Genomic DNA, 12,515 nt, shown 5'->3' on the forward strand with positions numbered 1-12,515 from the left:
CGTCACCTGACCTTCCAGATACGAAACCATCTAGCGTGCCCCAGCTGCTGCCGGTGGCGGGGTGCGAGCCACAGGAGAGAAAAAGAGAAAGGGTGCGTATGCGTGTGTCTGGCGAAGGTCAAGAGAGCGGTGTGAGTGAACCTTGTGATTGCGCACAAACGCACAGGGGTAGAGGGCGGGAAGGGTGCGGGATGAAGCAGATGGGATGCAGGGCTGGAACGCTGCAATAGACGGTATGATCAAAGGCCGTGAAAAGAAGGAAGGGGCGCGGAGCTGCTTTGCCGCACCTGATGCGTCACAGGAAGGAAGGCAGACAGTAGAGGGAAGGGGGTCTGAGCGTGCTCACGTCAGCGCACCATGAATGCGGTCCAAGATAATGAAGGCGGCATGACACCACGAAGGTACTGCGTTTCCCCGTTTCAGCATAGCACAAGTCCTATCAGCCGCAACGAAAGAGAGAGAGAGAGTGACGCGAGAACTAAGATAGATGCGGGAAAAGGGAGCGAAACGGGCGGAGGCGAGGGGCATGAGAGAGACACGACACGACTAACTCAGCCATTCCCTAACACGCGTGAGCAGAAGAGAAGGCAAAAAAAAAAGAGTCCGTCGAAAGAAAAACCTGAATCGAGCAACGCGGAGATGAGGAGACATGCCTGGATGGGTGGTGGCGCCTTTCGTAATGAACGATAAGACAGCAGAGGGAGAGAAGACGAGAGGGGGACGGGAGACACACGGTACACCGGTTCACAACAGCGAAACAAAAACGAATGCCTCCTTCCGTCTACGCTCTGTCGAGTTTGTTGTTCAAACCCACGGGGAGTTCCCACCCCAGCTGTGCCGCGGCCCGAACTGACCACCACCGGGGCCGCCAAACGGTTCACCGGGGCCACCCTGCGGAGGCAGGAAGAGGTCGTTATCTGGTTCCCCTGGTAGGTTTGGTGCACCTTGCCCCCAGCTGCCGCCGACGCCAAAACGGCCCCGGCCGCGGCCTGGTGGCATCTGGCCAGGAAATATAGGATCGAACCGGGCGTACCCGTCGGCCGAGCCAAGGTCTGGCCGACCCTCCCCCGGACCACGAAGGGGGACGTGCGGCATCCCTGGTCCTCGGAAGTTGCGCTCATTCATCAGCATGCCTCCGTTGCCACTGAGGCTGCCACCGGGAACCAGGTCCGCATCACCGTACCGTTGCCCTTCTGGACACATCTGGATATTTGCAAATGAGGACGTCGGCGCGGAAGCGGGTGCGACGCGCTGCACGTCACCTGGTAGTTCTGAGGGGTCTGATGCATCTCTCTCTGCCAGACGCTGCCGACTGACACGATCTTCCTCCATGATCACGGTATGGGAGAAGCGGATCGAGGGGGACTACTACAGAGGAGTTTTAGTGTGTGTGTGTGCGTATGTGCGTCGATAGAGAGCCGGTTTCCCAAAACGGTGAGGGCAGCAAGGAAAAAAAATGCGATGGGGATGATGTGGCAACACGTGCGGCGCACGTGGAAAAGGGAAGGACGAGAAATAGAGGAAGGGGGGTAGGCAGAGGCCAACGTGCGGAGAGCGGAGTAGAGACATGGAGCAGCAAATGATGAGGCTTGAAGATGGAGGGGGAAGAGGCTAATGCCTCCTGATGCTACTTGCAGATGCACCAGACATATAGGCGCAACACAAAAAGAGGGAGAGCAGCTCCTCCAGCGCAGTTGCACTCCTCCTTTACTCCGCGAGCTCATGTATGTGCATCCATCTCGCCGCCTCCTCGGAAGGATTTGCGGGGGCCATGAAGGGGAGGGAGGGGGATGCCTAGGCCGTTTCCGTTTGAAAGAAAACGGAGACCTGCTCCATTTCCTTGCCCTCAATTTCATCTCCGGGTTACGGGAAAGGCAGCTTTCACACCCTCACTTGCATGTCACCGGCCTCCGACAGCAGGCGAGAACAATGATCGAAAAGAAAACAATGAGGGGGAGGGAGGAGATCGCGACACGCACACACACACACACACACTTGTGCACACGAGTACCTACACAAAAGATGATAAAAGTGTATCACAATACATGTTGGGAGAGACTAGATTACATGGTCGAAAAGGATAGACAACGGTATGCACACGCACACACACACCTGCGCACAAAATACCAACGCACCACCGAGACAAAAAAGTTGAAGATCAATCGATTCACTTCACCTCTCACACGCTCGATAGCGTAATGTAATATCGAGGAAGAGATATCGTCCTTGCTGCCGTGCCTTCAACGAAAAAAATACGCCGTGCAGCGGCCTGCATGACATCGCACACACACCACTCTGCTCACCGCCACGTCTCCTGAGACGATCTTTCTACCTCTTGCTTCAAGACGGCACGCCCCTCCCGCAACTCGTCACGAGCGCGCATCACCTTTTCGCAAATGAGTTCACGCTGTCGCACGACCGCGTTAGCGGCCTTTCGCTTTTCCAAGAGGTCAACGACGGTGTGCAGCTTGTTGAACTCGGCGATGCGCTGCAGCTGCAGCACGGCATACGTCTTGGCCTCCTCCTCCTCCCAGTTTGCCTCGCGGCGCCACATAAATTCGGTCAGCTGGCGCGACTGCCTTTCGCGGTGGTGCTCCTCGCTTTGACGGTGCTTATCCTCGACGGTCGCCTTGAGCAGCTCCTCCTTCGCCAGCGCCTGGGAGCGGATTTCGTTACAGCGCTCGTGGCGCGCCGCCACTGCGACCGCCCGCTGCGCGGCCTCTTCGTGCCGACGGGACTGAAACTCCCGCAGGCGCTCCTCGGCGTGCTGCTGACGCTGCAGGGCCTCCCGCCGCACCGCTTCTTCTGCCTCCTCCGAGCGCCGTTTCGCTTCTTCTCGCAGGTATGCGGCTCGCTGCTGCTTCTCCGCAAGCGCGCGACGCTCTTCTGCGAGTCGTGCCTCGCGTGCCGCGCGCAGCTGCTCTAGCTTCGCTGCCTTCTCCCGCCGTTTCTGCTCTTCTGCGGCAAACTTCTCTTCGAGCGCCGCCGTGCTGCGCTCCAACCGGCGAAGCCGCTCAGCCTCTTGCGCCTCGCGCCGCTGCTGCATTGCCTGCAGCTGCCTCTCGCGCGCAGCCATACGTTCCGCGTTGCAGGTCTCTGCCCTGTTGAGGCGAGCCTGCAGCAGCTGCTTGTACGCCTCTTCCCGGCGCTGCCGCTCGGCTCGGTGCTCCTCTAAGCGGGCCTGCTGCAGTCGGCGACGCTCCTGCTCCTCAAGCGCCTTTTGGCGTCGCAGCTCCCCTGCCTCCGCTTCCACCTGCAGTTTCCGCTGCACCGAGGCTTCCTGACGCTCCTGCAGTTCTTTGGCCTGCTGCATCTGGCGCATCATGCGAATCTTGTTGGTCTCGAACACCTGCCGCTGCCGTTCCTGCAGCTGCTGCACCGCCGTTGCCAAGGAATGCTGCTGCGCAAGCGCCGCATCTGCCAGCATGTCTGCCTCGCACAGACGACGGTACCAACCGACGAGCTCATTGAAAGGGACACGGGCGCAGAGCACCGAGTAGCTATCCTGCAGGGTGCGGCGCACAGCATCGCGTTGGGCCTGCACGTACGCGCGGCGGTGCTCATGCACCTCTGCCTGCACTGCAGCCATGTCCTGCGTCGCGCCTCCCAGCGCGGCAGCGGAGGCGGAAGTGGCACTGCTTCTCGGGTCCCAGTCCTTGGGCGAGGCGCCGTTCTCCAGGAAAGCGATCACGGAGCGTGGTGAGTTGATGCGGAGCTGTGGCGATGCCCCGTTGTCGTTGAAGTGGTTTGCGATGGTGGTGAGGTGACGTGGCGCCGCCTGCCCGTTCCGCAGCCACCCGAGGTCAAAGGAAGACAGGTCGAGATGGAGGGAGCTGGCGTACTGCTGTGGCGGGTCGAGCAGCACACGCAGCACACGCGCCGTAGATTCCGCGGTAGGTGGCTCATGCGCGGCGAACGGAGTGCGGAGTCTGCGTGGAGTGGTGGGGGCCGTGGCAGGCGTCGTCGCTCGCTCGGGCTGAGCTCGCGGACGCGACTTTGGCTTCGCCGCTCGGGCAGAAGCGGCAGGTGACGTGCCGGTTCTCTTTCCGAGGCGTGTGCCATCCTGCTGCGGCTTCAAGGAAGGGGCGGTGCGTGCCCGAGGCTGACTCATAGGTGTCGTGGCCGTCGCGGTCATCGGATGCGAGCGTTCTGAGGGCGGCTGAGGCACGTGTGCAGGTGCGGCCTCGACCACCACTGCATCCCAGGTGCGCGTTCCGTCGGCTTCGACAGGGGTGAGTCGCGCAGCTTCTTCACTCGCTGCCGGAGCCGCTGTAGCGGCGGTCGTGGGCGTGCCAGCTGCACTAGAAGGGGACGAGGGGGACGGGGTGCCCTTTTGCGCGGGCTCCTCATCTGTCAGCGCAATCTGCGACGGCTGCGGCGAGACAGACTTTCGCGCAGGCGGTGTCGGATTCACCATCCCGGCGGCTTGGGCTACCCGGGCGCTGGCGCCGCGGTGCCCTTTGCGCAGCGCCCGGGCTTTTCTACCCTCACGGGCCCGCTCGTACTCCACTTCTGCTGCGGTGGGGTCTAAGAGAGACGGCATCGTTCGATCAAAGTCTGGTGGAACGTCCTTGAGTCCGATAGTGTTGGTTGTCTCTGCATCTCCTAAGTGATGGCGGCGCAGCTCAGGTTCATACTTTTCGTACTCGCTGAGGTACTTCTGCCGGCTCTTCTCATCTGGAGCGATGCGTGGGATGTTCGGCAGCGTAATGCCCCCATAGTAGGTGAGCTTCTGCGAGACTTCTCTGGCACGAGACATGGCGGATGTTGAGATGAGCTAGAGGAAGAGAAAAAGGAGAGGGTTCTGCGAATACACGGGAGCGGGTTCACCTTTACTCGAAGCTGTGGCCTCTGAGACGGTTACAGAAGACGTGTCGTCGTCGCCGCTTCCCTCTCTTTCCCACGTCACGCCGTATTCTAGTGTCCGCACGCGCTTCCGCCTAAACGTTCACGACGCCACCCTCCTACGGTTACGTTCCTGAGGGCTAACGCCCGTACACAGACACACACGCGCACGGCTGCTGGCAAGCTTAAACAACAAGAGTATAGAGAAGCAGAGAAGTGTGGTGATGAAAGAGTCCCCTTTTCCGTTCAACCTCGCTCCTCCCTCGTGCACCCTTTGTGGACCTATCGGTGTGCTGGTGTGTGTGCGTGTGTGTGGCGATGCGCTTACATCATTGGCATGCGCAAAGTAAAAGGAGACGAACAACCCGCGCACACGTCGCGCTGCGAAGTGACACCGATGAGACGTGCACGAAAGAGGAGCTTCCTGATAAGAATAGTCAAAAAAAAATACACAAAAGCAGAAGCGAAGAAAGGAGGAGAGGAGAAAACCAAGCGGATCCTCGTGAGACGGGTGGGGAGCATAGCGAAGCCAAAGCCAAGGAGGGTTGCACGCGAAAAGCAAGGTGGAGGAAGACACTGTATGTCCTGAGGTAAAGCGTGTACGTCGGCGATCGCAGCTCCACAAATTCCTACCGTCGCGTCACCTTGCAGTGGGGCACGTGTTTTCACCTGCACGTGCGTCTGGCATCGCCTCCGCACTCTCGCACGACAGCGTTCCCCCCCCCCAAACACACACAACACACACACACAGCGGTATGTGCGCGTGGCAGCATGTAGGGCCTATTGCTCGCTGCTTGCATGGACGCAAACATGCAAAAAGCTGTGCGACTCGCGCGCGCACTTACACAGCCAGAAGCGCCGCCGCGTCAGCGTGGGGCACACACCACTATATCTCATCCTCCTTTTTTTCGTAGTTTCCTGTTTCCTTATGCCCATAAGCACCGTGGGCTGGAACGGCACTCGTGTATGTATGTGCGTGCGACACACACACACACACACACACACACACATGCAGACAACCACATGGCATCTTTCTTCACCTCGTAGAGCAGGAGAGAAAAAGGAAAGACAGCAAAGAAACCAAAAAGAAAAAGGATCGGCGTGGTTTACATGCGGGGGGGGGCACAAGACGGGGAAATAGAGCGACGACTGCCTCTTGCTGTGCCTGCAAGGGCCAACACGTGTGTTGCTCTCGTAGTAGTGAGACAGCAGTGTTGTGTGTGTGTGTGTGTGTGTGCGTGATTGTGCGGTGTACATGGAAGCAGGTATTGCTTGTGACCTCATTTGGATGGCGGGGTAGCTGCCGTCTGGTCTGCGCCGCGCTGCCGCCTACTGTGTGTAAAGATGCACGACGCTGCTGCCCTGCTCATCGTACGTGGCCTTGGCAAGGCATGTGTCCGGGAAGACACTACTGCAACCCCAGATGGACGCCCCCATCCACGCAGCCGCCCCACGCTCTGGGAACGCCACGCAGGTGGCCCGCACCCCTTTAGGAGCGATGCCGGCAATCTCTCGCTGCACGCGCTGCTCCGTGCCCGGGAAAAGCGTGCTGCCGCCGCCAAGAACGACGTTCTCGTAAAGCGCCTGCTCGAGGATCCGCGGGGCGGCGTCGGCGGCATCGCGTAGCATGCCTACCCAACCACTTAACGTCTTTTTCACAATCGGGTTGCTCTGCGAGTACCCCGTTGGGGTGGTGGGCCGCTCTGCCGACAGGGCGGTGGTGTAGGTGAGGTACGTGCTGTCAAACAGCGCCTCAGGAACTTTGTAGGCGTGCTCGAGTAGGAAAATGCGCTCCTGATCGGGCAGGATGAACCCGTCGGCGGGGTCTGGATGGGAGTGCGTGCCGACCTGCCTAGCCTCCTCGTCCTTCGCGTCGGCGGATACGCGGCACAGCGCTTCCTTCGCGGCTTCCACAACGCCGCGGTCGGCGGCGGTGGAGAGCGGGTACCCACCTGCTCGCAGCGCGGCAAAGAGCTCATCGGTCAGCGCCTCGCCTGCGAGAGAGGACGACCGCACCGAGTGTGCTAAGGTGTACCCCTCCTCTACTGCTGCGACGCAGGTGCGGCCGGCGCCACTGTCAAGCGCCAACCCTCTCGTGCGCCCACTCGAGTAGAGTGTGGCCGCCGTGTTCGTCAGCAACCCGGCGAGAGGAATGTTAAAGGACTCGAACAGCAGCTCGCAGAGGCGCTCTCTGTCGAGTCGCGTTTGATCAGCGGGCACCAGAAAGAGAAACGGCGATGTGTCTGGCGTGACGCGGGCCTCCTCCACGAGTGCATAGAATAGAAGCTTCTCGAGCGCGTCATAGTCACACACGTGGCCGGCTCTCACGGGGTACGTGAGCGACAGAAGGCCGCCGTCGTTGTAGGCTGCATCGCCAGTTGCAATGTCGAATGGGTGCTGGAGGAGCGTCGGGCGCGGCCGCCTCGTGCCAGGAAGCCCTACGCAGCTGCGGAGCATCGTACGGGGTGCCTCCTCACCGCTGAAGCCTACACGAGTGTTGCGCGTGCCAACGTCCACCACCACGCTCTGTATGCTAGCGGAGACACCGGTCATGATGGCACTGTCTAGTCGAGCGTCACGAACGACGAAGTGAAGAGAATACGTGAACAACAGTGAAGTTGCTTGGAGGGGATGCAACAAGGATTCGCACACTGGCGGGCGAGTGTCCACGCACACATGATGTAGAAAGATCAACAAGAGCCAAAGGAAAAAAGGGGACCAACACGTTAAATATAAAGTGCGGGCAGAGGTACGGAGGTGGTAGTGATGATGATGGGAGAGTAGACCGAGTGTTGGTGGTGGGGAGTGGGGTGACGGAGGGTGCTGGAGGAGGCGCACACCACACAGCCGCGGAATAGGAGGAAAAACTTCTTCATCCCTTCCCCCGCCCCCCTAGAGGTGAGAAAGACGACGTGAGAATGTGGGGCAGGGCAACAAGAGGCCGTGCGCACGCTCATTCGTCACGGCAAGCAGTTTTCTGTTTTTTTTTTCCGATACACGCATTCCTTCCGCAGTGGGTGGTAGACATAGAGGGGGAGACGGTGAGGGAAGAGGAAAGAGAGCTCAGCAAAACAGGAAGCAGCTCGAGAGGCTGCTTCTCCCGCTTCTTCTACTGTGCGCGTAGCTGACAACGTCGAGCTGTCGCGGTAGACAACTCGCACAGGTCGCCCCACTCGCCTGCCCCCCCCCCCGTTTCCGTTGCTGCTTGCATTGCCGAAGAAGCACGACGGAGTAACATGGACCTGCCCCGCTCTGTCATCACGCAGCCATACGCTGTTAGGGAAACGAGGAAGAGGCAAAGAAGAGCAAGAGTCCACGAACACGCCAAAGGAGGGAGCGAAAGGGGAAGGGCGCCGACAGCGCACGGGTTCTTTCCTCCCCTCACCCCATCGCCCTAACCTCGTTCATAAATGATGCTCACCTACGCTGGTGTGCCACGCTGATCTCCACCTCAGCCCGGGACTCAGCACACAATAAGGCATCTAGGTGAGACCACATAACCTAACAGACGCGTGCACGGAGATACACATACTCTCCTCGCTACAGCATAAGGCAGGGAGCGGGGAAGAATCAGCGCATGACTCACCCACCCACACCCACATCTACACACACACACACACAAGGAAAACAGATAAAGAGCAAAAGCAAAAGAGGAGACCCGCCCCAGCGCACATCACCAAGGGCACGGGAAGCAGAGGAGAGAAGGGGGAGGGGGACAGGGTAAGGGGTCAGGGGAGCGTCGTCGCCCTCAGAAGCGCACCCGCTAGTTCGTTACCGCTATCCCATCTTTTTCAATACGCCTTCACGACTCCTTCCCTTAGGGGGTGTACACGCCGGAGGGGCTATGATAGCCACTGGGTGCGCTAAAGACCTGTGGCCGCGTGAGCTCAGCGCGCGTGTTGTCGATGGCCTCCTTGTGCATCTCGAAGATCTGCGACATGGTGGCGTTGCGCTCGTACTGCTCATGTGGGTTCATGCCACCGGAAAGCCAGCGGTCTTTGTTTAAGTTGGTGCTGAAAGGCTGCTGGCGGAACAAAACCGCCACCGCCACACAACCAGTGGCGAATACTATGATGCACATAAACACTTGATCGGGCAGCAGCAGCAACAAGAAGATTGTCCGCTCTCTTCGTGTTCGGTGCGTACTCTGGATCGAGGCGACCTGGGCGTGCGCGTTCATATAGCTGTTGCGGTACAGCATTCCTTTCTCGGACGCACGTGCACCAGGGGAGAATGCATGCAAAAACGGTTTCATGTACCGGCCAGCGGATCGACGGAGCATGGTGTGAGTGAGTGGGGAGGGGGAGGGGGGGGGAAGGAGGTTACTAAGGACTACAGCAGGAAGGGGGAACGCAGTAGAAGCAATACGTAGGTGTTGATATGAGGTCCAGGCGGAAGAACAACACGTAAGCTCGGAAGGGATGCACCCACACTAGGCCATATATTGGCTGCACTACGTCCTAAAAAGAGATCACAAAGGCTACACAGAGGCGCTGACTCGCCTTTCCTTCGTGATGTGGCAGTCTAGATGCTAAAGGTACTTTGCGAAGGATGATGAGTGGGGGTGGGGAGGGGGCAGAGAGAGGCTACAGAGACGGCGTGGTGGATGGCGTACGCCACTGCGTTCACACACGAGCGAATCGATCTTGACGGCTATGGGAAAGGGGCGCGGGAGATGAGTAGAGACAGCGAAGGGGAAAAAATAGCGTAGCATCTCTCTGAGAAAGAGAGGTGAGGGTAGTCGGAGGCGAGCACACTTGAACAGCTCGACGCACACGTCGGTGAAGTTGTTGAGCTCCTGGTAAAGCTTCTTCCCAAGTACTGCATCGGCCATTGCTGTCAAACCTTTCCATTCGTGCGTGTAAACTCACCCGTGTGTGTGTGCGCGCGCGATGGGGGTGGATGGTGGCGTGCCGCCCACGCGCGCAAGTCTGCGTGTCCCTCCCTTGTTCCCACTTACCTCACCCAGCTTTTCACACACACAGACGGATTGTGCAGTCGAAGTGACTTCGCTGACAACTTGTTTGCAGGTGAGTATGCGGATTGCTTCTTCTGCTTTCTATGCACTGAGAGGAGGAGAACACGAAAAGGGGTCGAAACAAGCAGAAAGAACGAAAAAGGAAAGCATGCAGGATAGAGGACACACACACACAAGCGCGTGTGTGTGGGGGCGCTGCTCGCCTCCCCCTCTTCCCACACATCTCTCCCGCCTCCTCTTCTGTGCCACCCCGTAGATGGTGTTGCTCATGTTTGTACATCACACGTAACATTCATTGCTAGAAGGGGAAGCGCACACCAAGAGAGGCCGAAGGCGTCTGTGCAGGTGAATGAAGGATGCGGGCGGAGAAGGGCCGAGAGGGAGCAAGAAAGGTCGCGTAGGAACAACACCTAAGAGCAACGCACCCCTCCCTCCTCCGCAGAGGAGGCGGGGCGGGGGGCTTCCTTCTGTGCGCTGCTGCTCTCCGGTCCCAGGGTCGACCCTCCCCTCCCGCGCACACCTCCCTCGACTCATGTATACAGCAGGCGTAAAGGCGCTCTTACTCGTTACTGTGCGCACCTTTCATCTTCTACATGTACCCCCTCGCGCGCGCCGCATTTTTGAACTCCTCGATGCTGCACGTGCTGCCACCCTTGGCGACAAGCACAAACACGGCATCGATGTCAGCATCCGACAAGCCGAAGCTGCACTTGTGACAGAGCCGGCGGATGTCCTCGAGAGGGCGACCCCCGGCAAAGTACTTCGACTCCACCCCGAGGGAGACGTAGTGGCAGGGGTACAGCAGCTGGTGCGCACGAGCTTCGTCCTTGAGTGGCTCGGTCAGAGACGGGCCACTGGCCACCGGCGCAGCCGCGGATGCGTCGGCCTTAGCGGTCACCGCCGAATCGGCAGAGCCGGTGAGGCCTTGCTGGCCAGCCTTGCCGGAAGCGGCTTTATCAGCCCTAGGCCCGGACGCCGTTTGTGCCCAGGACGATAGCAACTCCCGCACAGTTGGCTGCTCTGTCTGAAAGTAGCTCGCCGCCGTTCCTGTTGCGCCGAACTTGGTGACACTCCCGCGCTTCTCCTCATCCCACTCAGCTGGGTCATCGAAGCCGTAGCGCTTCGACTTGCCCAGCTCCTTCGCCACTGTGGTTTCGTAGTCCTTCGCTAGCTTAGACGTCAGCTGCGTGGCGGAGTCGTTGAACAGCGCTGCGGCGGTCGTGCCGTCAGAGCGGGCAGAAGGCTTGCCGAAGCGATGTTGGGTGGGGTCAATGCCAGCTTTTTCCCAGTCGTAGTTGCGCGTCAGCTGCTCGCCTGCAGGGTGCAGCACGTCCACAGAACGATACCCTGCCAGCACCGACTGCGTCGAGTCGCCCTTCTTCTGCGTAATGCCGAAGCCGCCGAAGGGGACCGGCACCGGATCCCGGGGCACCGGGGCGTGACCAAGAGGCTTGCGACGGTTGCTGAGGTATTGGCTCTCAAGCTGGGCGTCTAGAAGCGCGGTCATCTTGTCCGCATACATTTCCGGCCGCAGGCACGCATCGGCGCCACCCGTCTCCTTACCCTTCACGCCGTGCCGCATGTTCGGGTCCACGGGGGCGTCCTTGGCGAGGCCCCAATGGCGCCGCTGCTCACCGACGTCGCAGCCGCGGTGGTGAAAAGAGCGGATGTGATCCGGCGTTATGATGCCGTTGGGGTTGTAGCTGGACAGCAGCTCCGCCATTGTGGCCTCCGTCCAGTCTCCATGGACACCAGCCGGGCGCAGCTGTGGCGCAACGCGGTTCAGCCGCGCCTGCGAGTTGGCGTAGGTAGACATGGCGAGTGTTCTGAGACGGAGAGATCGGGAGCGAGGCGATGCAGGTCGCGAGGCGCGTGCCGGCGACGGTCTCTGCAGCTATGAGGTGAGTCGCTGTGTGGAGTGGGGCAGCAAAGGAGAGGGAAATAAGCGGCACGGGCGCAGTTACACACGCAGCGGGTGTCACATAAACACGCGGGGAGAGGGAGCTATGGTGAGAACGGCAGTGCACGTCCTGTGGGTAAGAGTGTGCAAGAGTGTAATCGCCTCGTAGGAGACAAGAGGGAGAGGTAAAGGATGATTTTTTAGCTGCTCCGTATCACACACAGAAGACGGGAGGAGCGAAGGAGTGGTGAGTACGGCATCGCTGACGTGGCGGTCATGGAGGAGCTCCTTCCTTTCGCCATTCTCCGATTACCAGCCTCTGGACTGGCCACCTAGCTCTCCCTCTTGCTTCCTTCTTGGAAGGCGAATGCGCTGGCTCGAGGAAGAGGGCGTCTGCCGCTGTTTGAGCACCCGCCTGCAAGAAACGCTGCTGCCCCCCTCCCCTCTGCTGGAGAGAGCTCAAGGCGAAGCACCGATGGGCAGTAATCGAGGCGGACGTTGCATTTGGAACGCAGCTGCAGCGGCCACTAGCTACGGAGAGGAGGCCACCGAAAAAAAAAAAGGCGAGCGAGCAGATAAAGACATACACACACCCACACCCACACAAAAGCATAAACATACACAAGCAAGCAGCGAGCGGAGAGGAAGAGAGAGAGAGAGAGAGAGACAGTCCGAGACAGAGAGCGCTGAAGAGAAACAAGCAAAACACGAAAAGAAAGAAATCAGAGCCGCAACGAAAAGAAGCAGTTCCATAGGCGGAGATGCACATCTCTGTGTGTGTGTGTGTGTGCC

The 12,515-nt window shown here is 59.5% G+C and overlaps 5 protein-coding genes across 5 annotated transcripts in view; all 5 read right to left on the reverse strand.

The window, feature by feature from the left end:
* LMJF_36_3290 (conserved hypothetical protein) overlaps positions 1-30 on the reverse strand; it is a gene marked incomplete at both ends in the record, with an annotated part of 831 nt that extends 801 nt beyond the window's left edge. The window contains one exon of the mRNA XM_001686857.1: positions 1-30. This exon is cut by the window's left edge and continues 801 nt beyond it. Within this exon, the coding sequence (XP_001686909.1) occupies positions 1-30 (30 nt within the window).
* Positions 31-2,299: 2,269 nt separating this feature from the next.
* LMJF_36_3300 (conserved hypothetical protein) lies at positions 2,300-4,759 on the reverse strand (the record flags this gene model as incomplete). The annotated part of the gene is made up of 1 exon (XM_001686858.1): positions 2,300-4,759. One exon carries the CDS (start codon positions 4,757-4,759, stop codon positions 2,300-2,302), a length of 2,460 nt encoding a protein of 819 aa, XP_001686910.1.
* A 1,415-nt stretch (positions 4,760-6,174) lies between these two features.
* Positions 6,175-7,398, reverse strand: LMJF_36_3310 (putative actin-like protein; the record flags this gene model as incomplete). Its single annotated transcript, XM_001686859.1, has 1 exon — positions 6,175-7,398. The coding sequence occupies one exon, from the start codon at positions 7,396-7,398 to the stop codon at positions 6,175-6,177; it is 1,224 nt and encodes a 407-aa protein (XP_001686911.1).
* Positions 7,399-8,662: 1,264 nt separating this feature from the next.
* Positions 8,663-9,127, reverse strand: LMJF_36_3320 (conserved hypothetical protein; the record flags this gene model as incomplete). Its single annotated transcript, XM_001686860.1, has 1 exon — positions 8,663-9,127. The coding sequence occupies one exon, from the start codon at positions 9,125-9,127 to the stop codon at positions 8,663-8,665; it is 465 nt and encodes a 154-aa protein (XP_001686912.1).
* Positions 9,128-10,412: 1,285 nt separating this feature from the next.
* LMJF_36_3330 (conserved hypothetical protein) lies at positions 10,413-11,639 on the reverse strand (the record flags this gene model as incomplete). The annotated part of the gene is made up of 1 exon (XM_001686861.1): positions 10,413-11,639. The coding sequence occupies one exon, from the start codon at positions 11,637-11,639 to the stop codon at positions 10,413-10,415; it is 1,227 nt and encodes a 408-aa protein (XP_001686913.1).
* Positions 11,640-12,515: the final 876 nt, after the last annotated feature.

Source organism: Leishmania major, chromosome 36 (assembly GCF_000002725.2).
Source record: "Leishmania major strain Friedlin complete genome, chromosome 36".
In the NCBI taxonomy this organism is placed as follows: Eukaryota; Euglenozoa; class Kinetoplastea; order Trypanosomatida; family Trypanosomatidae; genus Leishmania; species Leishmania major.